The 25,401-nt window shown below is 34.1% G+C and overlaps 5 protein-coding genes and 1 pseudogene across 12 annotated transcripts; 3 read left to right on the top strand and 3 right to left on the bottom strand.

Moving 5' to 3' along the window:
• Positions 1–95: 95 nt before the first annotated feature.
• Positions 96–3,033, top strand: LOC107269121 (coiled-coil domain-containing protein 61). 2 transcript variants are annotated; one of them, XM_025086375.1, is made up of 9 exons: positions 96–252; positions 381–1,400; positions 1,588–1,670; positions 1,751–1,905; positions 1,964–2,160; positions 2,224–2,517; positions 2,616–2,693; positions 2,756–2,834; positions 2,938–3,033. In XM_025086375.1, exons 2-8 carry the CDS (start codon positions 1,229–1,231, stop codon positions 2,830–2,832), a joined length of 1,056 nt encoding a protein of 351 aa, XP_024942143.1. In that variant the 5' UTR covers positions 96–252; positions 381–1,228; the 3' UTR covers positions 2,833–2,834; positions 2,938–3,033. The 2 variants fall into 2 exon arrangements, with proteins under 2 accessions (XP_024942143.1, XP_024942145.1); XM_025086377.1 differs by lacking the exon at positions 381–1,400 and having other exon boundaries at positions 96–318; positions 1,964–2,517.
• LOC107269119 (optic atrophy 3 protein homolog) lies at positions 1,879–4,585 on the bottom strand. Of its 2 annotated transcripts, XM_025086378.1 has the most exons (5): positions 4,531–4,585; positions 4,365–4,445; positions 3,929–4,120; positions 3,408–3,848; positions 1,879–2,036 (listed from the first exon to the last, which is right to left on the bottom strand). In XM_025086378.1, the coding sequence occupies exons 3-5, from the start codon at positions 4,068–4,070 to the stop codon at positions 2,029–2,031; spliced, it is 591 nt and encodes a 196-aa protein (XP_024942146.1). In that variant the 5' UTR covers positions 4,071–4,120; positions 4,365–4,445; positions 4,531–4,585; the 3' UTR covers positions 1,879–2,028. The 2 variants fall into 2 exon arrangements, with proteins under 2 accessions (XP_024942146.1, XP_015598112.1); XM_015742626.2 differs by lacking the exon at positions 1,879–2,036 and having other exon boundaries at positions 2,864–3,848; positions 4,531–4,583.
• A 160-nt stretch (positions 4,586–4,745) lies between these two features.
• Positions 4,746–7,664, top strand: LOC107269114. 6 transcript variants are annotated; one of them, XM_015742615.2, is made up of 4 exons: positions 4,747–5,066; positions 5,180–5,279; positions 5,344–5,391; positions 5,536–7,664. In XM_015742615.2, the coding sequence occupies exon 4, from the start codon at positions 5,581–5,583 to the stop codon at positions 6,991–6,993; it is 1,413 nt and encodes a 470-aa protein (XP_015598101.1). In that variant the 5' UTR covers positions 4,747–5,066; positions 5,180–5,279; positions 5,344–5,391; positions 5,536–5,580; the 3' UTR covers positions 6,994–7,664. The 6 variants fall into 6 exon arrangements, with proteins under 6 accessions (XP_024942142.1, XP_015598100.1, XP_015598101.1 ...); XM_025086374.1 differs by lacking the exon at positions 5,344–5,391 and having other exon boundaries at positions 4,746–5,066; XM_015742614.2 differs by having other exon boundaries at positions 4,746–5,279; positions 5,539–7,664.
• A 141-nt stretch (positions 7,665–7,805) lies between these two features.
• LOC107269118 (NSFL1 cofactor p47) lies at positions 7,806–22,617 on the bottom strand. The gene is made up of 5 exons (XM_015742625.2): positions 22,527–22,617; positions 8,851–9,274; positions 8,444–8,729; positions 8,123–8,326; positions 7,806–8,029 (listed from the first exon to the last, which is right to left on the bottom strand). The coding sequence occupies exons 2-5, from the start codon at positions 9,146–9,148 to the stop codon at positions 7,897–7,899; spliced, it is 921 nt and encodes a 306-aa protein (XP_015598111.1). The 5' UTR covers positions 9,149–9,274; positions 22,527–22,617; the 3' UTR covers positions 7,806–7,896.
• On the bottom strand, positions 9,596–22,092 carry LOC107269107 (annotated as a pseudogene).
• LOC107269112 (peptidyl-prolyl cis-trans isomerase CWC27 homolog) lies at positions 22,549–25,275 on the top strand. The gene is made up of 8 exons (XM_015742606.2): positions 22,549–22,732; positions 22,946–23,155; positions 23,247–23,447; positions 23,571–23,710; positions 23,786–24,040; positions 24,358–24,522; positions 24,583–24,770; positions 24,832–25,275. Exons 1-8 carry the CDS (start codon positions 22,691–22,693, stop codon positions 25,158–25,160), a joined length of 1,530 nt encoding a protein of 509 aa, XP_015598092.1. The 5' UTR covers positions 22,549–22,690; the 3' UTR covers positions 25,161–25,275.
• Positions 25,276–25,401: the final 126 nt, after the last annotated feature.

Below are 25,401 nucleotides of genomic sequence, written 5' to 3'. Positions count from 1 at the left end.
CATCAAGAGATGGTCTACAGTGGAAAACTGAAATCAAAAATGGTAATCAGAACGTACTTTTTATTTGGGGATTGGCAGTGGACCGATTTTTTAAAAATCAATTTTATTTTGGCGTTGACGTGCCACTTGAACGGAGAGCAATTGAAACATACCTACGTCTTTTGATTGGTTGAGTATATCTACCAAATATACCTCAAGCAAACTCCAAGCGTGGGTAATAACGGAAATATGTTTCCCGACTTATTTACTACGGTAACTGAACAGCATACGTGCATGGTGCTATGATTAGCACGCAGAATTCTTGGGATCCGAAACTCGGTTATTATTTTTTTTTATATTGATTTGCTCACTATGCTTATTGGTTTTATTAATTGCCTCAGGATCTAAACAATACATGATTGTTTCTGACTATGTATATTTTATTATATTATATACATACAATAAATATATAAATCAGCGAGCGTTTCTCCTTCTCGAGCGCTCGTGAATGACAAAACGGGCAGATGAAACATAACCATAAGTTGGAAGCGAGTATTTACATGAAAAACGTACCGGCCTCTGCGGGCACGTGGGCCCTAGCATTCATGAGGTACCGGATTTGCGCTTAGGTATTATTATTTTGTTTTTCTTTAATCAGACCATACTGCGACCACGAACATATTGAAAAAATATCATTCATCGTCATATCGGTTGCAGTCCCCGCTTATATGAAATAGGGCTACACTTCTACTAATGAAATGTGTACTTGTTCTATGAAATTGTTGGTCTTTTATTGGTATTATTAAATTTCTTTTTTTGGTATTACAGTAATTAAAAAATTTAGTGATGGAACCAGAGATGAATACTAGTACTAGTACTCATCTCTGAACAGTTTTTCGAAAAATCAAAAATAAAATTTAAACCTTGAAGCTGGCTTTTTAACACATCGAATACGGTTTTCCCTCAATAGAACAAGCAAAAATATAAGTCGAAGTTATATTGCTAATTTCACATTGATTCGTCCAGCGCCAAACTGACGTGCGCACATAAATCATAATCGCAGCACCATCTTATTGGTGAATTATTTTATACATATGTCACACCATGGCCCACAGGAGTGTCAACCCATAACCAATTTACGACTTCCAAGGGAAGTTTTTGTAGTCCGCGACATCCGGGAATAACGTTTATTCGTTCCAGCGATCCACCGCTTGTTTTTGAAAAAACTTTTATTGCGCGAACCCGGGCGATGAATGAAACTAGCCCAAATCTAGTAACTACTTATACCTTCAAAGGTGGAAAAGAACACATCGTAAAGATGAGAGTCACTGCATACAAAGGAGGTTGTCAGCGGAGTTTGGAACTTACTGTCACCGATAAATATACAGCAGAAGATTGGCAATCTTCATACGATACTGCTTGTCCGTTTTTATAATTAACTCCATATAATCTAATTATCGTCAATATAATTAGTTAACAGAATGGAATTTATACTCCTATCGCAAAGCGAATTTAGTACGGAGGAACAAATAGACCGCGTAATCTTAAAGCAGTATATATATCTGTATGTTTACAAAAGTCAATGATTAATTTATTTATTTATACTAGATATTGAAAATTTAACACACAAGACAGGAAATTATAAACAATTTGATATATTCGTCAACATGCTACAGTCTGGATTATTGAAGGTATTATAGCATAATGATCTGTCATGCAGAATAACTATGGTCTACTTTTTTAAGGGTGCATATGATAATTTATCTTTCAGACCAGTGAATGTGTAAGTCTTGATCTTCTCACCTTTAAGGATCTTGAACTATTACGTTCTCGTAGAATCGAAGGTAGTTCGAACTCATCCACCCTAAACCACAAGACCAGCAATCGGCGTTATCTCATTTTAACATATACAGTAGAATTTGATCGGTGAGTGAATTCAGCAGTTTAGCGTCAAACCCATTGCAAACGTAACAAACCCCTTAAGAATCCATTATCCATTGCCATTGGAATACTGCGGTCCACCAGATCCAGCTATTTTGCAAGCGACCATCAGAAGACTAGAAGCAGAAGTGGAGAAACTTCAGAATACTGGAATAAATCGGGATTTTCAGAGACGAATAGAGCAATTGACGATTGCTAATAAAAAATTGGTGGAGGAAAACCGAAATTTTGCTAGTGGCGGTTGGTGGATTTTAAAATACTGTACAATTTTTCGACTTGAGTATTTTATTTTTAATTATTCAGGTAAAGGAGTTCGTCGGTTACTCGCTGCAATAAAGACCTTGGAGAATAGTGTGGCTGAAGAGCGGGCAAATTTTCGAGCCCGTATTAAAAAGTTGCGAGCAGAGAATTTAGCACTGACATTGAAATTACATCACAATGAATTAGCTAGTAGAAAACCTGGTGATGGCAGTCCTGCACTAAAAAGACGTACTCCTCCTCCTGTGTCATCGCAAAGTCGTCGTTCTAATGTTTTTAGAAGTAGAAGTCGTTCTCCTTCTGATTCTGAACGTTTTAAGGTGTCAAGTTTGTCAAGAGGTATTGTTAGTTCTAGAAAATAATTAGACATGATATTCTTATTAGATTTGCATTCGTTAAATTTCTTTTGATATTAATTATTATATATTTATCAACAGGCAGTTCTCTGGAATCTTTGAAATCGAAAAACTCCCCGCGGCGAACAGTTACCAAGTCGCGTCGTTTTGGAATTAAAGGTCTTTATAAATAATTTTTACTCAAAAAATAATAGGTTTATAAATTACGATATTGGTTTTAGAAATTGACTTTGGAAATCTTGAGTCAAGAATTCATACTTTACAAAAAATGTTAAGAGACGGGATAAACTTGAATTGACGGTATAAAGAATTTCGTCATTCTGACTATATATATTTTTTAAATTTCTTTTATTAAGATTTTTATTAACATTACATTCCGTAATATGCAATTACATTTAAACAGGTAATAAGAATTATTTACATGACCTCAATCTACATTATGGTGTTGTGATCGGTAAGACTGATATGGAGAATAACACTTACATATTAAAAAAAAAAAGAAATTCCATTTTAAATCGGACAGTAATATATTATATGCTGTCAGAATGAAATTGTTTCAATTTTTGTCCTACAATGCCTCTGTTATGTCACCATTATAAACCCGTACCAGCGGAGATGATCAAAATGATATAAAATATACATATTGTACAACATAATAGAGAATGAAAAAATAAAATAAATAGGAAATTACTAGTTGCTTCTTATACGTTTAATCTTTTCCTAATCAGCCTTACCTGGCTTTTCTTAAATACCAGGACCGCAGTGTCAAAAATGTTAATTATGCAAATCGATCCCGTTTACGTCATTCATCTATCGTCATTTCAAAAATAGAAATAGCATGCTGAATTAGTGAAATTTTTTCACTTTCTTTACTTTTGGTGTCATCCTGTGCTGTCGTCGATTCGTTTCTTTTCACAGGAGTATCTGTTGAAGCTTGAGATATATCCAAAGGATTGTTTTCTAATATACTCCGAGCAGGTAATTTGTGTTTTGTGTCCTTGGCAAGTTCTTCAATAAGGGTGTGCAAATATCGAATCTCAGCATCATGTGCTGCCATACTTTTTTGTAAAGCTTCTATATCAGTATTAAATTTATTCAACTGTGCCAATCGTGCTTCTTCTTTCTTAGCTTCCTTTGCAACTTGTCGGTTATATTCCAACACAATACATGCTCCGGCAACACTGAAGATAATGACCTCTCCCATCAAACTGGCACCTAATTCTATTGCCATCGTTTCGTTTAGCTTTGCAACCTTGGTTGGTTTTCCAAGATTCATTAAGTACATCTTTGTTTTTACTTCAGCCCAATGATAGACTGCTCCGATAATCAATAAAAAAAATTTAATTTATTGTTATATTGAATGATAAAAATTATGAATAAAATATTTGACATACATTGTGCTGGAGGTATGATGAAGTAGGTTCTAAAAATGTGATGATTCTTGGCTTGGTTCACAATCACCTGTGCCAAGGGCTTGCTAATCTGTTTAACAAACAGAACGCCCAATTTGAGGAAAGGAAACACACCGATTACCATTTTTGTAGTCGGTGATTTTTACGTTTCCTGACGATCCTGTATCTCACGTTCTGTAATATACAGATATTTTAAGTTGCATCAAAATAAATCAAAACGAACGGCCAGTAAATTCGTCCCATCATTACAGCTGAAGGTCGAGATTTATCACTTCTCCACAATAAACTGTTTTTCATCATACAGCTAGTGTTATACTTTAAAAGGTAAAAAATCAATTAAAATATAAACGACAGAACATGAAATTGTTAACGAATGGCCGTTCACTTGTTATTTAAAGTAAAAAAATTATTTTCTTACCTCCAAACTTCGTTCGAATGGAGATAGACGGCCATACTGCTACACCACATGCACATTGTGAACTCTGCAGTAGAATTATCCCTAGATACAAATCGAAATAATGATATCAAAAATTATCCTGTTTTCAAGCATAATTTAGCATAATTAGAATATTCAAAAACTAAACTGTCTATTTGTACTTCGACTTTACTTAACACACACTTGAAGACAGTAGTATATTCGGTACATACTTATATAAATCTGAATGGTTCCGAACATTCATCATATAGTTTGAAGACGTAGATCATTATTTACTTTTTTTTTATAATATACCAATTTCATACAGTTTTCAAATCTTTATCATATCTATTAAGGTTTCAATAGTTTCAATTTTTACCTCATGAAATCCATTACTATTTTGCGTCGAAAAAAAACTTGAGAAGCGCACTTAACATTCTTTAATTTCAAATCAGTTTAGTATTCTATGTAATAATTTCTCATATAATATTATAATCGTTTCATGTTGCATTTTAATCATAGGACATTTCTTGATCTGCTTGAAAAACAAGGTTAAGAATGTAGTATTAATTAAGTATTACGAGGAGTAAAATCACTCATAGTTGCTCATAGTGAAGTACACACGTGTACATACATAATACGTACACATGCTTTATGTTGGGAAACGAAAATTGAAGTTTGTATCGCTCTTTCCCATTCGAGCAGGTAATATTCTATATAAACTTTAATAAAACTTAAAATATCTGAATCACAATTCGTATAACCAAAGAAAATGCGCCGACGCAGTTACAACTTTATTTTGCTGGAATAATGCATAGGTAGAGGTAATAGGGTTATTGCACCCGCTTGTCAGCTACTGTCAGAATTGAGGCTAATCCAAACTAATCGATGAAACGGCATCAAGGGTTAGGGAGGCAGGTCAGTTACAGTGCTTCGTGATTAATTGTTTCTATCATATTTATCGTTAATTGAGTATCGTTAGTTACCGTGGGCAACGTTCGACAGGAGAAAATAACCTAGAAGACATAAGGTAAGGTCTTAAATATCCATATACGCATGTGTATAAAGAATATTGTATAAATGAAGTTGTATATTAGTATTTGTGTTTAATTATTAGAATAGTATTTAAGAGATTGTATTAATGATGTATTTCATTGAGAAATGTTTGTTTCAGCAGTCTCTTTAACCTCTACATCGTAGCCACACTGTGGTGGCTAGTATGAAAACTGAAGTTATTTACACTCAATTAAATAATCCTCATCGAACTGGGAACTGTGAAATTGTGACTAGAACTGTTAATTATCGTGCTACCAGCAAAATGAGAAAGTATTATCAGGCTGCCTTAGTTATTATAGCTACTGTCAGTGTGGTATCTCTGCTCTTCTACAGGCACGAATACAATAGACTCAGATATGTTTTAGAAGTATTGAACTTTTTTGGAAAACCAGGACGAAGTGGAGTTGATACAAATTGCACAAAGAGCTCTGCAGAGAAAAAGTTTGATTTTCATTTTGATATACCTGTTTCATCCTGGCAAAGACTTGATAATGAATTGTATGTCTATTCAGCATATTCTTCTGATGCAGGAGAGGTTAGGGCAATAGGTATTGGTAAAGTGAATAACAATTTGAATTTGACTTGTAACATTTTCTTTGAAGGGAACATTGAGCCTTTTCCAGGATATTTTGTACTTTCTCCAATTAAGAGCGTTACAGAAAAACCTAATAATGCAAAACAAAAATATATAGGGTATGAGCTTCTTTGCCAATATGAAGGTGGTCGACCACCTATTGCAATCTCATTCCTTAATAGAAATGAAAAGAATCATAATGATGTAGCAATTTTGCCAGTAACCAATCCACCTGTCACTTATGACAGTAATAATAGTGTTATTTGTATAGCACCTCCAATGAATAAGCCAATGTCTACTGCTGATATGATAAGTTTCTTAAATTTTCATGAATTAATTGGTATGGATAACTTTATTGTATATGATTATGGTATACCTAATACTTTTAACGAAGCATTGAAAAATATGGCACAAAATCCAAGTCCATACTGGAAATTTACTTATACAACATTACCCTGGAATTTTCCTTTTACGGGGGTTCATCCAAACATTGTAAGAGATATTATTCAGGCAGATTGTCTGCATAGGACGTACAATAAAGTAATGTATGTAACTACTTTATCATGGGAGGAATATATAGTGTTGAAGTACCATCACTTGGTAGCTGATTTGCTATTTGATTTTGGTAAGAACACATGGCCGTCTTATGTTTCATACAAGCTTAATACGTCAGTCTTTTGTACAGAACAAAAAGACGACAAACGGGCAACTAAAAATACGCCAATCGTGCTGAGAAAAACGCACAAAAATAAAAATATTATCGTAAACCGTCCTGTGTATCTTTTCAAACGTGATGCGTTACAGAGAAATGATTTGGTTACTGAACAGAATGATGCTGTAACCGACTTAATGTTTATCAATAGATACCAACACTGTAATAGAATTAATGATGATACCAGCACCGATACATATGATAATTCTATTCTAAGATTTGCGGGAGATATGCAAAACGCACCAATTTTTAAACAGTATGTTACAGGAAAGATATTTTCTTCCAATTAAATATTTGAAAATAAATCATTTTTACTTTGAAGGTGTTTAAATTGTTCTATATCGCGGTAAATAATAAATTGTTTAGAATATTTTAGTTTTATGTTAATGACTCGTATAAAGGATTAAGAGAAGAAGTTTGTAGGTAGAACATTTATTTCGATAGAGTATGTAAATAGTGAATGCATGACTAGGATAAAATCAGTTCAAAGGTTAATATGCAGATAGAATTAGTCATAGGGCTATATATGTATGTAGTTTAGCTGTAAATTGCGCCACAAAGAAGTTACGAATGTTATTCATATTTATGAGTACTAATGAGCGTTGTTGCAATTTTTAGTACTTTATCTATTATGAGTTCATTAACGATTGAAGAGCGGGCACAGGCCATAATTTTACAGGCTGCATGGAATCACAGGGTGCTGTTTGAAAGTAATGTAATGAATAATTGTAATAAGTTAGAATTGTTTAAATCTAATGTTAGTTTTGATGTTTTTCTACTAAGGTAGACCAACTGAAAGTTGTTTAGTAAGCGTTATGAATAAGAAATTATATTTTTATTTTTATAGATGGATCTTGTTTATATCGAACTTTTTCAACATTAAAGTTTATAGATAGGATGTCAATCATCATTGAAAATATCGAATGAAATACATATTAATAAAAATAAAAAGTAATTTGTACAGCAATATCAGTTATTTATCGACCTTCTTAAGTATCTAAAGACTAATGTTTTCTTAGGCATTTATTAGGCATCTATTATACGTTGGCAAATTTTTATTGGAAAGTTAAATTATAAAAGCAATGAAATTATAATTGTGATAGAAATTTTATTTTTAAACGTTCGAATGTATATTTGGTTGATTTTTCATTGTTACAGCATTATAGGGTTAGGCAACTGAACATTTGCAGGGTCTACTTCAGTCGTTGCATAATAGCAGAGTTTTGAAGACCAGCTTCCGCGATGGTTTTATCTTCTTCTGTTAATTCCTTACTGGGATAACTTGTTAGTAAGCTGAAATCTCGCATCGCGTATTGAGGCCTCATACTGAATTACGATTAAAGAAAATGTTTTATGAATATTTCCTGACTGTTGGTAAATTTTTATCGATTCTATTTGACTGTTCTTATTAAAGGATACGTTGTGATAAATCGTCTGATGTCACCGATTGTGTGTGTGAGATTTAGTTGAACTCTAACATTACTACCGTCGGCTAGACGTATTTGAAGCGTAGTAATTGGTTTTGTGGAGTCTAAATTCAATTGACTTCTAGCTTGTGCCTCATTCGCTGCTTGATCTGCTGGGTCTGTTGTCATGGTCATGCCAGCAGTAGTAGGCGAGGGGCTAAAAGATTAATCAATAATCAATTAATAGATACAGTCATTGCTACAACATCTAATCTCACAAAATTGCATAAAGTCTCTAAAGAGAAAGATTTTCTAATTGTCGTATACAACAAACCTTCCCAACATGTGTCCTTTGCCTGTAAAAGCCTTGACCTTCACTTTTGGAGGTACATATTCTTCGTGACGATGATCCTCCATGTCTAGACGTACTTCCGCACCTTGAACTTCCTGACGGATTTCCATTGGGATCTCTCCACGTTTAATCGCAGCCAAGAATTCCCTATTAGCTGGATCGTTATATGGTCGAATCTCTTGATCGTTTATAGTGAAACCGTCTCTCCATAATTTTAACGTAATTAGACCCGTATTGGACTGCTGGTTGGACGGTGATGCTGAAACCACTGTATATTCAAAGATTGATAAAATATGCACATAAAATAAAGATGTTCACGACATCAAAATAGTAGACGGAACGAAAATAAACGAATTTAATTTTAACAAAAGCTATCTTTAATGTAATACCTTCGGTATCACTACTTGTTTGGCCTAGTTTGTATCCAGGGCCACCAAATGTATTTGGTTTTTGGTGTCCACTTGGTCTTGGGTCCAAAGAAACAGCCTGTTCTTGGCAAGATTTGAACATATCACTGATAATATCATTTTTCTTTCCTGGGCCTAGCACTTGCTGCCCACTGTGTTCAGAGCCACCTGCATAAAATGCCTGACCTTCTTCTTCGTCCGAACTGCTATCTCGATTTTGTAAATCGTTGATCGTTCCGAATCTCGGTTTTGGTTTTGACTTAGGCTTGGAAGACTTCATTTCAGTTGGTGTGGGTTCTTTAGGTCTTGGTATATCATCTATATCTTCTTCAGGAACTATGTCTTCTATCGGCTCATTTACTAATCCAGCTGGTTCATCGTTTTCATAAAAACTAGCAAGAGCAACCTGGAATAAATTAATTTTAATTAATATGTGGTAGTATCTAATTTTTAATTTACAAATAAAGTTATTACGATATCTGTGAATAAACTACTTTGTCTTCTAATAATCAATGAATATACAAGTATATTATATAGAGAAATTGTCATATTCAAATGTGAATATTTATGTAGCTAAACAAATGAGAGACTGAAAACATGTGTCTCAGATAATATTATATTTATTTTACCATCCAAACGACTAAATCCTAAGTGTGTTATATCTCATGTAATAGCACAGCAGTTCCACAAATGCTTATATGACTGGTAATATACACTACACTTCTTATGAATGTTTATGCAACCTTTATATTGTATGGATTTATAATCATCTTTTAATTATATTGAATAAGTATAACAGAGCTTATAACTAAAATATCTTTGTCACAACACTGAAGGTATATCATTCACGGTTAGGTTACAGTCAGTTACTCGGACCCTTCCATTCCTAAAAATTTATTATTGAAAAACTTGTAGAGGCTGCAGAGAATAAAATTTGGTTAAATCATTTTCGAAACGTGCAAATATGCTGTCTCACCTCGAGCTGCCAAGCCGATGACTCGAGGTAAAATTGAGCTCGTTCAGTTTCAACGCCAGTCACGTCAGTAAACTGCGAAATAAGTTCTTCGTGGCTCGCCATTTTTCGTTAATAATTTCACTCAATTTAATTTCAACCACTTTGCCGAGATAAGTCGATACTTATGAAACACTCGTCGCGAGCGTATTTTCTTTTTGGCTAAGCAAAGCACAGAAACTTTAGCTTCTTCAATTTACTGTCATTCCTCTTGTCTATCAGTGAAACAGAACCGGATGCGCGAGAAATGAACTCCGCGAGTAGTTCGAATCAATGGAAAAAGAAAACTTGCACAACAGAATTCTTAAGCGTCAAGATATACAATTCTATACGGAAAAATATTGTTTATATAGCGCCTTTTTATGCAATGCATTGACAAAACAATGATGTCTTTCTTTTAATCCAATATTTCGCCGGTATATTAGTAGGAAGCGATATTAATGAAATCAAATTTGATGGCTGCTCCACGGAATCTTTTATTCCCTTTTGTCCAGCGATAACATATAGCGGACATTCGAAAATATTATTTTTAATTATTAAAATTTTTTTATTATCAATCATTTTAAAGCAAATTATTGGTATTGGACTAGAAAGAATTTTAGGGGTATTTTTTATCAAAACACGATTTTCTCCATCCCAACGCGCGGCCATTAAAAATAGTCCAGTAATATAAATGATATTATCAGCATTTATGTCATGCACTTCAGCTTCGGATAGTATCTCATAATCAAATAAAATTTCACTAACAGGAATCTTACATTTTCTGGCAAACATTAAACGAGATACTGAGAGGAACGCTTTGCACAATGATAATCCAGGAAGCCATAATAAACGAGGTTGACCTTCATCGAGCCATAATTTAATGAAAGCCACGCGTTCTGCGAGATTGTTAATGAAATTTGCTACATTATCGACACTGGGATATTTACAGGCTGTGTACCAATACGAAGGAACTTTTCCATTGATTAATTCTTCGGCAAAATTTTCTAATACCGACGTGAATAATACATCTCCATCGTAAGCAAGTTCAAGACGATTTAATGAATTCTTAATTTTCGTTAGAAGTTCATTGTACAAATGTACTTGCTGCACCAAAACAATATTCATCGGATTCGCATAGGAGTATGGATATTTTTCTTCAATCCTGTCGACGTCCCATGTTTCATGAAGTTTATCACGAATGTCATTAATTATTGTTCTTGTTACATCCTCTATGGACTTTTCATTTTTATGCAAAACGATTTCGTTCATCGATGATAAAGATTCAAGAAATCCTTGAACAATTGCATTATCTCTAATGACATCTGTGCTTTCATCTAAGCCAAGGACTTCCGGTGACGTATGCCTAGGAATGTTATTAATATGTTGAAGATAATCCCGATATTCGCATCTTTTCGGCAGTAAATACGCTGAACCACTAGCAAAACCATAGTTCGGATCAGTAACAGTGTTTAAACTGCAGTAATCGGCCAAGAGAGTAATTAAACATTTTTTATCCATGATATCCATAATTTGTCCACCATAATTGCATTCCCCAAATAGATACAATAATGTATTAATCGGTATCTCATCTTGCTCTTTAAGAAATGCCTGCAATTGTCTTGCTGATATCTGAAAACATGAATCTTGAAATTCGTACGGCACGTTCCAACCGTAAGGACCAAATTGTTTCCGTTCTTGAACAACAGCATGGAAGAAGCAAAGTCCATAAAGTAGTTTTGAAAAGGGTTTATCTTCTCCAGGGCAGCCATCGAAGAACTTTTTATCCTTTATCAATTCTGAATGGTAACAGCTTAATAAATTTTCCTTTAGTCCTATTGGCGAATCGTTAGCTATCTTGATGCTATTTTCTAGAATACTAATTGGAAATTGTTCAACTGAGTAACTTGAAAGCCATAATCGAAATGCTAGAGAGGTATTTGTGGTATTGAAGTTTTCACAGATATTTTCTAGTTCTGCCATCCAAGGTAAAACAAGATGACAGTTTTGTATAAAGATCCACCATCCATCTCTCCTAGCCTGTTCTATTAGAAGGTTAGCAGTATCTGCTTGATCTTCACTCATGGAAATTATTGATAGTCTTGAAGAATAGCCAACTTTTTCAGCGTATCTTGTAATGGTGACCATTGGATCTGCATCACTTGGAAGGAGAAATATTATTGGTAGTAAACAACTTGATTCTGTGTACGATTGGGATATGTCACGTCGTAGTGGGTCAATAAAACTTTTCCCCATACCATTTTCTATAAACATAGTAATCTTAGCAACGAGTTTGTCTGGTCGTATAATTTTAGTGATTATCAGTTTTTGAAATGGTGTCAGATTATCTTCCCAAGGTTCAGGCAATGGCTGATCTTCAGGATTTGATGACTGATAGTAAGATTGCCAAGAATTTGATGAAAATGTTTTTGCAAAATCTTGAAATGCTGTTATTGTGCTGCTAAGTTTACATATTTTCATCCAGGACTCTTCTTGTAACCAGGTAGATGCTGGATTTGATAATGAATCGTAATGTTTGTAACCATTTGATGTAAAGAATTTCATTTCTTCTTCTGTTATTTTTTTCGAATCTAACAAAGTTTTGGAGTACAGCATGAACGTATAAAGAAGTTTGTGTTTTTCAAATAATGAGCTACAGATGCTTGAATGTAAATTTTGTGTGAACGCAGTTTTCAGATACTCCAGACGTTTTTTTAGAAGAATACTTCTATTTGATGTGTCGATGGATGTTACGTATAGTTGAGTAAACCAAGCTAACGAAAATCGGTACATGGGATTTAAATTTGGCAAGTTAATAAGCGTACTGTATAACATTGCAGAGTATTTTGTAAATTGGGCATAAGATTCGCGAAATTCGTTAATCTCATCTCTAGTTGCCCTAATCGCTGCTTCTCTTCTTGTTATATCCAGAGCAAGATTTTTCGAAGAGTCTAAAATTCTTATAGCACTTTCATCTTCAAGTATATTTGTATTTTTTGCTGATAACGTTGTCAAAATATTATCCTCTTCCTGTTTCAATGCTTTTTGATTTGTTGCACTTTGTACAAGGAGTTCTTCGAATTTTTCTTGAAGTTCTGGCTTTTCCTTCGCTATAACTATATCCAAGAGTCGATCTTCAAGAGCTTCAGTAGGTAGTGCAAAATCGATTACTGTAACTTTATCAAAAACGTATGGTAAGTATTGTGGATTATACAATTTCGTTGTGATGTACAGTCGAAAGTCTTTATGGTACACGATAGTATCGTGGCCAACGTCTAAATATGAAACTTCGTTCTTTTTGTAAATATTTTTAGATAGTATAGAATCCAAAGATACGTCCATTTCCTCTTTGATATTTTCTAACAAAACAGGCACGCCTGTTTCAATAGCACGTCTTATAATTGTCAAGTAATTTAAATTAGATAGTTTGACTACTTCGAGATTATTATATTTTTCCATTTCTCTGATCCATTTATTTGCTTGATTTTCTGGATCGACGAGTAAACTCCAGAATTTTGCATTATCCATAATAATCGCATTTTCCACGGAGAACTGATTTTTCGGCAAACCATAAACACGCCACATGCTTATATTTATTTGAGAACCGAGAATATTGGAAAATTCAAAATCCGTTGAACATGGTATTTTTAAGTATTTCACAAACTCTTTCCACTCATAAATATTATGGTATCGACATTTCATATTAAAAAATGATAAATAAGCTATTGTACCGGAAGAGATTAAAATATCTCCAGCAAGACTGTCGTATAAATTTTTTAAACATTCTGCAGATTGCATCCACCTATTTTTCTCGCCTCCAAGACTACTGATAAGAGCTTCGGCCTTCATGAGTTTACTGCTACAATTTGCAACTTCATTCTCCAATTCCAATTTTTTTGCAAGAGTAGCCTGAAGGCTCAAGTTTAAAGCAGCTAATTTTGCATTCAAGGCAGCAAGTGTTTTTCTCTTTTCATTAAGAAAGGCTTCCGTTTCATCACACTCTCTTTGAGCTGCAGCAAGTTTTTCCTTTTTGGGTGCTACGATTTTAGCAATCTCATCATAGGAAACCATAGCACGAACCCATTTGCAAAGACCTTCAGCAGCACTGGATGCTTTCGCTACTATATGAGGCATAAAGCTCTTGTCAGGCATATAAGTCTTTTTAATAACTTGCATCAGTGTTGCAGGAATGTTATCCTTGTCATAATCTTTAAGATTCTGTAGAAAGTTCATGTCGCCTAGAACACGTTTACTGGCTCCCCAATAATCCGTTATCTTCTTACCGGTAGCAGGATCAATACTCCGATCTGGAGGAACGTTCAGCATCACACAAACGGCAGCCATCACTAGTTTAACTGTATCAGGAGGATTTTTCATGGCCTTAACTAGAGTAATATCCGTAGGCTTTAAGGTATTTAGAGCTGCGACAGCATCTTCCAGAATTGGAATTGCCACAGCGAGATCAGCTTCACATTCTGTCTTGAGTGCACCGGCTATTTCAGCTTTCCTGTTGGCTATTTCCTCGTCCCGTTTTACAAGAACAGTGGCGTTTTCTACACTGATATTTTCACTTTCTATTTCCATCATGGTAGCAGCTGTTTGCTTAGCAGACAATTCCAATTGCGGTCGCAAAGTCGTCAAAGTGGCTTTCATTTGAGCTACTTGACGCGCAGCCAGTTGGAGCTTTTCCAAACCGCCAAGGTACCTACTTTTGGTCGTCATTATTTCATTCTGCTTATTAGACATAAGCTCTGCGTATAAAGAAACCATGTGAAAAAAGGCTTGGATTGTCACATGACTCTTACGTCCAGTTTCATTGTAATAATCTTCGCTAATCTTCTTGGCGCACTTATGAAAGTACTTACAGGCTGTTATAGAATTTACTTTTATATCTTCAGAAATATTTACGTCTTTTATGATCTTTGTAGCTATCTGCTCCAAGGCATCCTCTGGCCAAGGCTCACACCAATCCAAAGTACAATAACTTACTAAATTAGTGTAAGAACGTAAATGTGTCCTGAATGAACTTCCAGTGGGACTGAAACACAAAATAAAGTGAAGTTTGTCCTTACACCTTTTTATAAAATACTCCATTACAGCATGTATACTGATTTCCAAATTACGATTACCATCCTGAGCAGGAAGTCGTACGATCTCAATTATTTTTTGTCGTTCCTCTGGTGTAAAGAGAGATGGTACTTCACCGGTATGCAGTAAACTAGAAATATCTTGAAGAAAAGCTTCTCTGATTTGTCGATCCGTCATGAAGAATGTTACGTCACGTCCATAACCACCAGAATCTCTTAAAACTTCTTTCAAATCTTCTCTCCAGGATTGCAGGTCATAGTTTGGACCTACAGCAGGCTCAAATAATTGTTGTCTTTGCATATAAGCAGCAAGACGTGTTAAAGACCTTCTTCCGGTACCACCGACGCATATCATTAATAAACTACCGCAAGGGATAGATAAGATTCTGCAAATTCTTATTAAATGCTCCAAAGCGTATCGAAAAAATATGAGGTTCATCTGAAGTGAATGATTCTCATTATATTCATTTAAATAAACTAGAACTTTACTCTTTAATGTCTCCATATTACTTATTTCTTCATATCTTCTGTTCTCACAACTCTTCTCTGAGTTCATAAAATTCCCAAAGGCAAGATCCCTGAAGCTGTCCATATTCAAATGGTCTTTATCAAATTTGGGTAAGTGATCAAACACTGCTTCAAAGGGATCTTTGAAGTGGGTCTTGATGGATTGTTGGATTTTTTCGAATAGCCATTCCTTGTCTGTACCATCAGTCATACGATCAGCAAAGACTCTCAATGTCTCATGCACCCACAGCCGGATGAACGTTACTTTTGTTTCTACGGATTCCTTCTGAATCAAACTACAGCCGTTAATAACACGGGAGACATCACGCAAATTAAACGTGTAGTGAAATTTAGCCGGGACGGGTTTCAATGTTTTTACTATTGCAAGAAACATGTCTATGGTAGCATTGACCATATTATTTATGCTGCTAAGTATATCCGTGCTGAAGCCATTCTCCTTTAAATTAGCAAGTAATACGTTTGTGTATATTTTAAATATATTCTCCTTAGACGGTGGATGCAGAGAATGTATATTAAAGTGTCTTAAAAATCTAGGGCACAGGTTGTTTCTATTATCACTTAAAGTCATTGCCGAAACAAACATCATATCATGCATAAATACTTTACATGGTTCTTTTAAATTATACCAATACTCATGATCAAGATATTGACGCATTAATTCATGTGATGATTGGGATCTACAAATTTCTTCCTTTGGTGCATTCAAATCATCTACGAAATTCACATAGAATTGATTCTTGGGTGGGCCATAGTGGCCTTTTCTTATTCTATTTAATTTTGATAGAAACATCTGTTGTGCTTGATTTGCTGTAGTTGTACTTGTAAAATTGAAGATGTTTGGCAAATATATCTCCTGCGATAATTCGTTAGTCAATAAGTCTCGGATGCAGACAGTTTTTCCAGCCACACCGTTGCTCGAAAGAATAAATGGTTTACGATGCTTCACATGACGGAGAAGTAAATATGTACACTTCAAAGTGTCAATAGTCGGTACGATTGCTCGTTGAATACTTTGTTGTTCTAGAATCTTTTCACTTTTCAATAAGTCATTCCAGTTCTTCCAAAATCCGTTGCCTTTGAAAACGTAAAAGTTCTCTCGTAACAAACCATCGCCTGGCAAAGAAATTCCCAATTGTTTAATGGTGGGTGGTAGTGGATACTGCCCATTAGTTCCATTCCAGAGGGACACGTAAAACGTATCAAAAGCTGCACGTGAGTCCAAATCCAAAGTACTAGCTGCACCCCATACAGTAGACATAATCAATGCAGCCTGGCACCATACTCCAAAATGTTCTTTTTTCTCCAATTCTTCAGGATTATCTTCTAATGCATCTTTTAGGTACATTTCCAATAGGTTCAAGGTCGATGATACCAGATGTATATCACCTGTGGAAATAGTCATTATACATTTTTTCCCAATGAATTTTAAACAAGCATCCATGGACCAATCAAATAACGAGTATAATAATTTCTCACAGCCACTGAATACATTGTGCTTTAAAATCCATGAATTGAGGAGTGGTCTCCAGCCTGCGACGTTTGGATCAAAATATATAATTCCACAGCGTGATATCATTGCCGGTGATGCATTAAGCAAATCCTTAGTTTCAAAAATCACTGACATTAACCGAGACATCTTTATGGTTTCTCTAGAGGTTAAAAATAATATTTTGCTTTCGTCCAAAAAGGTGTTCAATGTTTCTGTCCAACTAGAATCCACTGGACCATCGAATATCAGCCATTTTCTGCTTGGAGATTTGTCCGAGTTGAACTTACGACAAATTTTTGAGCAAATTCCATCGAACCACTCTCCGGAATTTGGATCAGTATATCCAAAAAGTTGATCAATGGTAAGAGTTTTCGGATTTATCGTTTCTACTTGTACTTTGAAAGTCTTCTGCAAATTTTCTTGTTCGTGCAGCAATGATAGAGCTTTGGCGAGTGTACGTAAAACAGTTGTTTTTCCTCCAAAAGGTTCACCCACGAGTATAAAAGAACCTTCAATATACATAGTCTCGAATATTTGAATAGCCTTTAATTTAAATACTTCGTGAAAATCTAAACGTTTCTTCACACAGATATCATTGAGTGCGTTCAGCAGATATTCATAGTTCGGTGGAGGTAGAATAATATTTGGAAATAAATCCTGCAGTAGTCCTTGAAATATAAGGACATCCTGTTCAAGGAGTTTCGGTATATTCACATCGATCAATGCACGTAATATTAAAACAGATTCATCTTCGTTTGGATAACGAAATTTTAAATTCACAGCAGTATCCACGATCAACTTAATGGAGCGTGCACCAAGGTCATAATGCACTTGAGAAGACAATTGTTCACTGTAAAGTTTATTAAGCACTGTTATTTTTGCAGCAAGCATTTTAGCGCTGGAGAATCCGGCTGCAAAAAGTCTCATTTCACTGATGCTCAAAATATCCGGTGCAAACATGGATATATTTCTAAAGAGAACTTTCATGTTGTCAGGTAATCTCGTTTTTTCAACCCATCCAGAATTAATTGTGATGCATATATACGAGTCAGAATGTAATTTCGAAATGGTACCATCCAAATTAATAGTTTCTAATTTTGCGCCAATTGCTTGTGCAATGGAATACATTTGTTGTGCCATCAAGGATAATATATCTGGTCTGATTCTATGAAAATCTTCAAAACAAATCCATGCACCACAAGATATCATTCCTATAAGTATTTTTTTAATGCTTTTATAATCAAGACTTTCGGTGCAATTAAATACGTGGAATTGAACGGCAAGTGATCTTGCTAAGCTTCTAATGGTTTCTGTTTTTCCAGTACCCGAAGGCCCTACAACAGCACCATAGAAGTGAAATAGATAAGCCTCCATTATAGTTCTTTGGCACCTATCAGTTAATGGTGTATTAATTATATACGGTTGGTTACCGGAGTATTCGTAGCCATAATTTACTTCTGTTCTGATCATTGACACTTTAACTTTATCGGTGTGCCAGTAATATCGTAATTGTGCTTTCCAATTAAAATCAGACGGACACGTTATATTTTTTTCTAGAAACGAGTTGAGTATTTCTCTTTGATGACTTGTGATATAAATTATGGTCATTAGCATAATTTTACTTTTTTTGGGCAACTGAGTTTTTAACTCGGCAAGCATGGCAGATAGAAATTTGGAATGGTTAACGATATGTTCCTTAAGAGTTGCTGGTTTACCAGATAAAAAGTAGTCTTCGACCATCGCAGTCCAGTAAATTTGTAGAACACAAACAGCAATCATGTTAGGATTGTTGAGAATCCATTCGATTAAAGACGTTTCATTAAACTGCATGTAGCTTCTTACAATTCTGTCACGTAAAGTAGAATATATTTCTTTTTCAAGTTCAGCTAGCCAGTTTTCAACGCAACCAGAAGCTTTGGAAGTATCGATTATATTCTGTAATTCTATTTCTTCGTTATAATCTCCAATAATTGAAAATATAGCCATGTCATAGTTGAGACCAAGTTTGTCGATATATGTAAAACATTTTTTCAGATGATTTTGTATTTCTTTAGGATTTTCGCTCTCAAATAAGATTTGCATAATTTCTCTATCGGAGAGAAAGAAGAATCTTGGAAAATACGTTCGTTTCTTGTTTAAATAATTATATACTCCGCTGCTAATTTTTTCCATATTGTTAGCAGCTTCTTTTAGATTTTTTAAGAATTCCAGATTCTTCCCAATATGTTGAACTCTGGCATCATTGGAGACTTCATCCATAGCGTTTTGCAAGGTAATTTTGACAGTTGTGAATAAAATTTTCTCTTCAGCCAGTTGCACTGCCGCTACTTCGTTTGAAAATACAGGGAGAAAGTATAAACAGTGTTTCTGCAACTGAGTACATAGGTTAATGATATTTTGAATCCGTAAAAGAAAATCGAAAAAGTCCATCACATCCGTTTGTATTGGTTTAACAAAGTAAGAGCCACGCATTTCTTGAATCTTTATTAAATGATCTTCTAGAAGAATTTCGATATTATTTAACTCAGTTAGAATGAGTATATTTGATTTTTCATCTAACTCTGTTAAAAAAAGTACAGAATTCCATTCTTCGACCATTTTAAATAATTGATGCTGAAGAGCAAGCTCCTTATTAGCACCGATGCTAATTATTTGGTACTTTTCAATATTACCCATAAGATCATGTTCAATCATTTTTCTAAGAGTGGTTCCAGCATTTGGTGTAAGATTAAATCCTGCAATGGCTGACATCTCATCCCAATGACGTTTTACTAAAGCTGGATTGCACATACAAACAGCTAAAGGGACGTACTGCCCTAACTTATTGAGATCATCTAAAACCTGCCAGCATAATTTTAATGGTGCAGGTTGTTGCATAGGATCAGGATCATCAACGATCCCAGAAAATCTATAAGGTTTATTAGTTGATATATCCATTTTAATTTTTGCCTTGAAAGTCTTACTTATTTGTGTAAACTCTTTTAAATAATATAAAGTCTTCTCTTCAATGGTGGTAGAATTCAAATATTCAAAAGGTCCATCCAACCAAACGCCACTGTCCCTTTGCCATTTATAAATCAGATTAATCAGAGAATAGAATGGCATTATTATATCCTTAATTTCATCGTTTTTTGGAAAGAGTGTTTCAGGAAATTTGAAAAGCTTCTCTTCCATATTAATCCATTCGATTTGTTCATCTATATGATCCATCTTTATCACTAGAACTCTTAGATCCTCCATATACTCATGAATCCTCTTTGCATCATCCATATCATCAAGTATAATAAGCTTTGGAAAAATGTCATCAACCTCGGCATTTAACGTGTTTATTTTTCGTTGCAATTCATCTTCAAGTTCGCACTTCATGGCTTCACATAGCGTATTACTTTGCTCAAATACGGGCAAAATCATTTGCATCCAATTAATTGTACGTTTGTTCAACTCCATGTGGTCCTCTGTGAGAGTTGTAATATACATTAGAGAGAGAAGCATTTTAATGGATTTTTCAATTTTCTTTTCCAATTCATAAACAAGCGTCCTCGAGGCATGCGACGCATAATCACTTAATTCAAACAGAGCTTTTGCATTGTTAGGTACATTCAATAATCGCATTTTAAGTTCCTCAAATGTATAACAAATTGACTCATTGTAATTACGGTGATAAACGATAAGTTCCTTTAACACTATGTCAACAATACTTAATGCGCAGTTTTTTAAAGATTCTTTTGCTGATAATTGTTCCAGTTTTCCTGTAGCATAATAAATATTATCCACCATTGCATTTGCCTGTTTAGCAAATGTATTAAACTTTTTAACTTTATTACAATATACTTCGAAACTTTGTCCTTCTGTGATGAACTGCTCAATTTTGGATTTCGTTTTAGAAGAACAAACTTCGCCAAATGCTGTAGTCACTTCTTGAAAGTAGTTGTTTAAAGGCTGGAAAATTTCTTGAAGGACCTGCTGCAGTTTACTATGAGATTTTACTATAAACCACTCTGGTAGTTTTATCTTAATATATTCTTGATCTGTTTTTATGCCTAGCCGTTCTTCTAGGGGTATAAAATCTTGAGCTATGTTTGTAACATTATCAATGATGCTATGGTAGGATAAATATATTTCTTCGATACTTGGTTTAATAGCCAACTTGTTATTCTCACACACGAGTTGTAAATTAATTTGAGGACAAGATTGATGATCCTGTATTTCTTCTATTACATGATTTATAGTGTTCATCATGCTGTTTAAAATTTGTTGCACAAATACATTTGTTACACAACACATAAATTGGAAAAGTTTTTTAGATGGAATTTTTTGAATACTCTTAGATTTTTGTATTAATTTTTCAGTATAGCGGTAGTAATTCTTTGTAATAATTAAACCTCCTTTTTTAATTTCCTTCATTATTAAATTTTGAAGTGATGATAGATCTAATAAGCCGAGTTGTGGGTACTGTTTCATATTTAAAATTTTTGTTGGTAGCTGAGAGTGTGCCTTAATAATTATACATTTAATGACATTGTGAGACAGAAAGTATTGCTGTTCCAAGAAATTGCAGCGTTTTATGAATAATGAACGGGGCATGTGGGAAGTTATTTGAGGACAAAGACAATGATCACAAAAATCTGTTTGAATTTCATCATCTGTATCAAATACCACGATCCTCTGAATTTCTAAATTTTGCATTTGCTTTATGTAAATATCCTTTGCTTCTTGTATAATACTTTCATACATTTTAGAGTGGTTCTTTTTCATCATTTTTGGTATTAGAGATTCTATATTTGTTTCCCACTCAGGTAAAAGTCCTATTACAGGTATTTGACATGCCCATTCTTCAAGTTTTTTAATATAAAATGATTTAGGTAATTGAATCTGATTTATTGAATCACTTCTTTCCTCAAATGTGGAGTTATTTTTTTGAAATCTTTTGCCCATAGCTAATAATATATCATATACTTCACAACGTTTTATTGTAGACAAACGATACTTAGAAAGATCACTTTTTTCTATATGATTGATTTCAAATTGTGATATATCTGGAACAGGTCTCATTTTAGGTAGCTTAGTTTTTCCATTAATGAGATTATACAATTCTTTTTTCTCTGCCATGGCTTTTATAAGATATTTTTCGAAAGTAAAAATTATATTTTATACACTTGTTAAAAATTAAAATTGGAGCACCTCACACAAAAAATTTATTGTTTTGTTCTATTATGTTATGTAATATTATGTTAGTTTATTCACTATATTATATTCTTAATGAAGTATGCTTGACATCAAGACTAGTTTTTGTATTAAATTATAATGTACTATGCACTGGGTAACAATGCAAGTTTTACATTTCACATTAACTACTACTAAATTCGCGCAATAAATTGTAATCAACTAGGCAACCAACAAATATGATAAAAACTATTGAAATTGGTGTTAAATGGGAAAGGGTAAATTCATGTTTTATCAATATCAAGAAGTATATGACTATACCGCGATATTCTAAATTAAAGAAGCTATAAATATATATTTTTTTGCTTATGTTAATTACAATGACTTAATGGTAACTTACCAAAAAATGCAATTAATTTAGTGGTTTTTCTAGTTATTGTCAACCGCGAATTGGTGCCCATCAGCATCTGTCAGTCTTTCACGGCGTTGTTCTACAAAGAGTAAATAAAAACGACTCTATGAAATTCTGTCAAACATAAAAATCTGCACTAAGTATATAAAATCATGAGCAATATTTATATACAAGAACCACCCACTACGGGTAAAGTAAGTATTCCTTTAACAGTGCAATAAAGTATTAATTAGAAGTTAGTAAATAAATGTGACGCAAATAAAACTAAATATAACCTGTACCGAAGACAACATTTGTTATTTCTTTCAATTAAATTTTTATTTTAAATTGAATATATTCCTTATGAATCGTAGTTGCATTAATAAACATGTATGTATGATATATTAATAATTTTGTATGTACAATAGGTGGTTATGAAAACAACAGTTGGTGATATAGATTTGGAGTTATGGACCAAGGAAGCTCCAAAAGCATGCAGGAATTTTATACAATTGTGCATGGAAGGATATTATGATAATACAATATTTCACAGAATTGTAAAAGGATTTATTGCCCAAGGAGGTGACCCGACTGGAACTGGTGAGGGGGGTGAGAGTATTTATGGAGAACCTTTCAAGGTACATTTTATTATTCTATCAAACTATTAGTGGTATTCTACAAAGTCAAGCAATGTAGAAATACATAACTTCAAACAATTTTTGCATATAGGATGAGTTCCACACAAGATTACGTTTTTGCCGCAGAGGTTTATTGGCAATGGCGAATGCAGGCAAGGATGACAATGGTTCCCAATTCTTTTTTACACTTGCAGCAACGCCTGAATTGCAAAATAAACATACTATTTTTGGAAAAGTTACTGGTGAAACTATTTATAATATGCTCAAGCTGGAGGATGCGCTTGTCAATGAGGTAACTATTTGCTGCAAAGCCTTCTAATACATAATATTTAAAATATGTTGCAATTGATTTTAGTAAAAATCATTGGAGAATACTACTTTTTACAATAAGATGCATTTCGCAATTCTATTTTAGCATGAACGACCAGTGTATCCACAGAAGGTCTTAAAAACAGAAGTGTTAAGCAATCCATTCACAGACATTGAACCTAGAAGCGTCTCAAACAGAAGCGATGAGGAGAGAAATAAGAAAAAGGATAAAAAATCTGGTGTAAAGTAAGTATTTCTTTGCTATGTAAAAGTCGATGACTTACACCGAATATAACAATTACTTCAATTGCACTTGTGCAGAAATTTCAAATTACTATCTTTTGGCGAAGAAGCCGAGGAAGATGAGGAGGAATCCGTAGTATTGAATAAACAGTTTGGCGGAAAAGGAAAATCAGCTCACGATAATTTAGCAGATCCAAAGTTAAGCAGTCAGGCTGCGGTGGAACCTGCAGGGCCACCAAGTAAAAAAATTAAAGAAGATCGTAGTAGCGACTGGGAAAGTGGGGATGAAATGAAAACTCCTGAAGAATTGGCAGCAATATCAAAAGAAAAGCAGTAAGTATTTGTTTTCCACGATTAAAGAACGTTTTGTATTAATAATATATTATTATGAGGTACGAGCTTTCCAATGGGTTTGCACTACAAATACAGAGCATCAAATGCCATATTATCTTTTACACAATTATATTTTATTATGCATTATGATCACAGACATTGGGTCATTGGTAGATAGTAAAATATAAAATGTCATTCAGAACAAACGCATCGACTGAAGTTGATTTTTCTGTAGATATCAAAAGGACAGATTCACTACAGTTGGTACGTTTGACCTGAACAACCCTATAAATACTTGTTTTATGTTATGTCTACAGAGAGATGAAAGAAAGAATAAAGAATAAATTAACACACTCAAAAAAGTCTTCCAGTACGACAAAGCTCGATGATTATAAGGTGAATGACAAGGAGGATGATAACGATTCAGACGTCGAGGAATATTATCTAGGAAAAGCGCGAGATGATGAAAGAAAAAAGAAAGCGTGAGTGCGATAATTGCTGTTTGCTGCTAGTAAACATAAAAAAGATTATTACTTTTATAGGGAAGCCATAAGGAAAGAAATCCGCGAGTTGAAGCGCGGTGTTAAAAACGAGAAAATAGCAAAGGAAGAAAACGAGAAAATGAAAGTGGAACTTCAGGAAAAAAAGGAAAAGAAATCTGAAATTTTAAGGGAGTACATAGAAACGCAGGAGAAGTACAAAGATGCTAAATCGAAATTACCTAAGAAAGGTATATCTATTGTCGACTTTTCACCTTGTTATTTAGTTTAGTTATACATGTTTCTTTACAGGTCCATCACGTGAGGACTTTACGCTTCAGATGTTAAAAAAATTTCGGAGCAAACTTCAAACCGCTAAGGAACAGGTAGCAGAGACGACTTCGAGCGAAGAAAAGAAAACTGAAAAGAACGATGATGAGGATGACCCAACTGATGAATCATGGATGACACATACGTTACGCTGCGAAGAAAAGTCGGCAGTCTTAGCTAAAGATGCCAGTACTAAGGATGATGATTGGTTTGAGATTTACGATCCAAGGAATCCTTTGAATAAGCGACGACGAGGCGAAAAGTCTCAAAAGAATAAGGACGATAAAAAGAGTTACCATCGGCACAAATAAATACTAAGTACAGTATACGGTAGGATGTTGGCCCCATACTGTATCAGTAACAAAGGGTTCCAGTTGCAATGTAAACAATGATGCATTGTAAATAAAATATTTCTTGTACATACAATCAGTTATATGCCATTTCAGCAAAGTTTTCCGCAGACTTGAGATAATTTGTCACATAAAGAATAACCAGCTAAAGACAGTTCATAATAATCAATAATACGGGGTCGAGCGATTGATTGAACTAAAA

The sequence above is a fragment of the Cephus cinctus genome, unplaced genomic scaffold (genome assembly GCF_000341935.2).
Source record: "Cephus cinctus unplaced genomic scaffold, Ccin1 Ccin1_scaffold0606, whole genome shotgun sequence".
NCBI lineage: Eukaryota > Metazoa > Arthropoda > Insecta > Hymenoptera > Cephidae > Cephus > Cephus cinctus.
This window is presented reverse-complemented; position numbering and strand designations above follow the sequence as displayed.

Coding starts and splice junctions, on each gene's coding strand:
- LOC107269121 (XM_025086375.1), top strand. CDS start 1,229: ATGAATGAAACTAGCCCAAATCTAGTAACTACTTATACCTTCAAAGGT. Junction 1,401..1,587: donor ATCTTCATACGATACTGCTT/GTCCGTTTTTAT, acceptor TATTTATACTAG/ATATTGAAAATTTAACACAC. Junction 2,518..2,615: donor GGTGTCAAGTTTGTCAAGAG/GTATTGTTAGTT, acceptor ATTTATCAACAG/GCAGTTCTCTGGAATCTTTG.
- LOC107269118 (XM_015742625.2), bottom strand. CDS start 9,148: ATGAAGTCTTCCAAGCCTAAGTCAAAACCAAAACCGAGATTCGGAACG. Junction 8,730..8,850: donor AACAAGTAGTGATACCGAAG/GTATTACATTAA, acceptor TTGAATATACAG/TGGTTTCAGCATCACCGTCC. Junction 8,327..8,443: donor AAAGGACACATGTTGGGAAG/GTTTGTTGTATA, acceptor TTAATCTTTTAG/CCCCTCGCCTACTACTGCTG.
- LOC107269114 (XM_025086374.1), top strand. CDS start 5,581: ATGAAAACTGAAGTTATTTACACTCAATTAAATAATCCTCATCGAACT.
- LOC107269112 (XM_015742606.2), top strand. CDS start 22,691: ATGAGCAATATTTATATACAAGAACCACCCACTACGGGTAAA. Junction 22,733..22,945: donor AACCACCCACTACGGGTAAA/GTAAGTATTCCT, acceptor TATGTACAATAG/GTGGTTATGAAAACAACAGT. Junction 23,448..23,570: donor AGGATGCGCTTGTCAATGAG/GTAACTATTTGC, acceptor ATTCTATTTTAG/CATGAACGACCAGTGTATCC.
- LOC107269119 (XM_015742626.2), bottom strand. CDS start 4,070: ATGGTAATCGGTGTGTTTCCTTTCCTCAAATTGGGCGTTCTGTTTGTT. Junction 3,849..3,928: donor CATCATACCTCCAGCACAAT/GTATGTCAAATA, acceptor TTATCGGAGCAG/TCTATCATTGGGCTGAAGTA.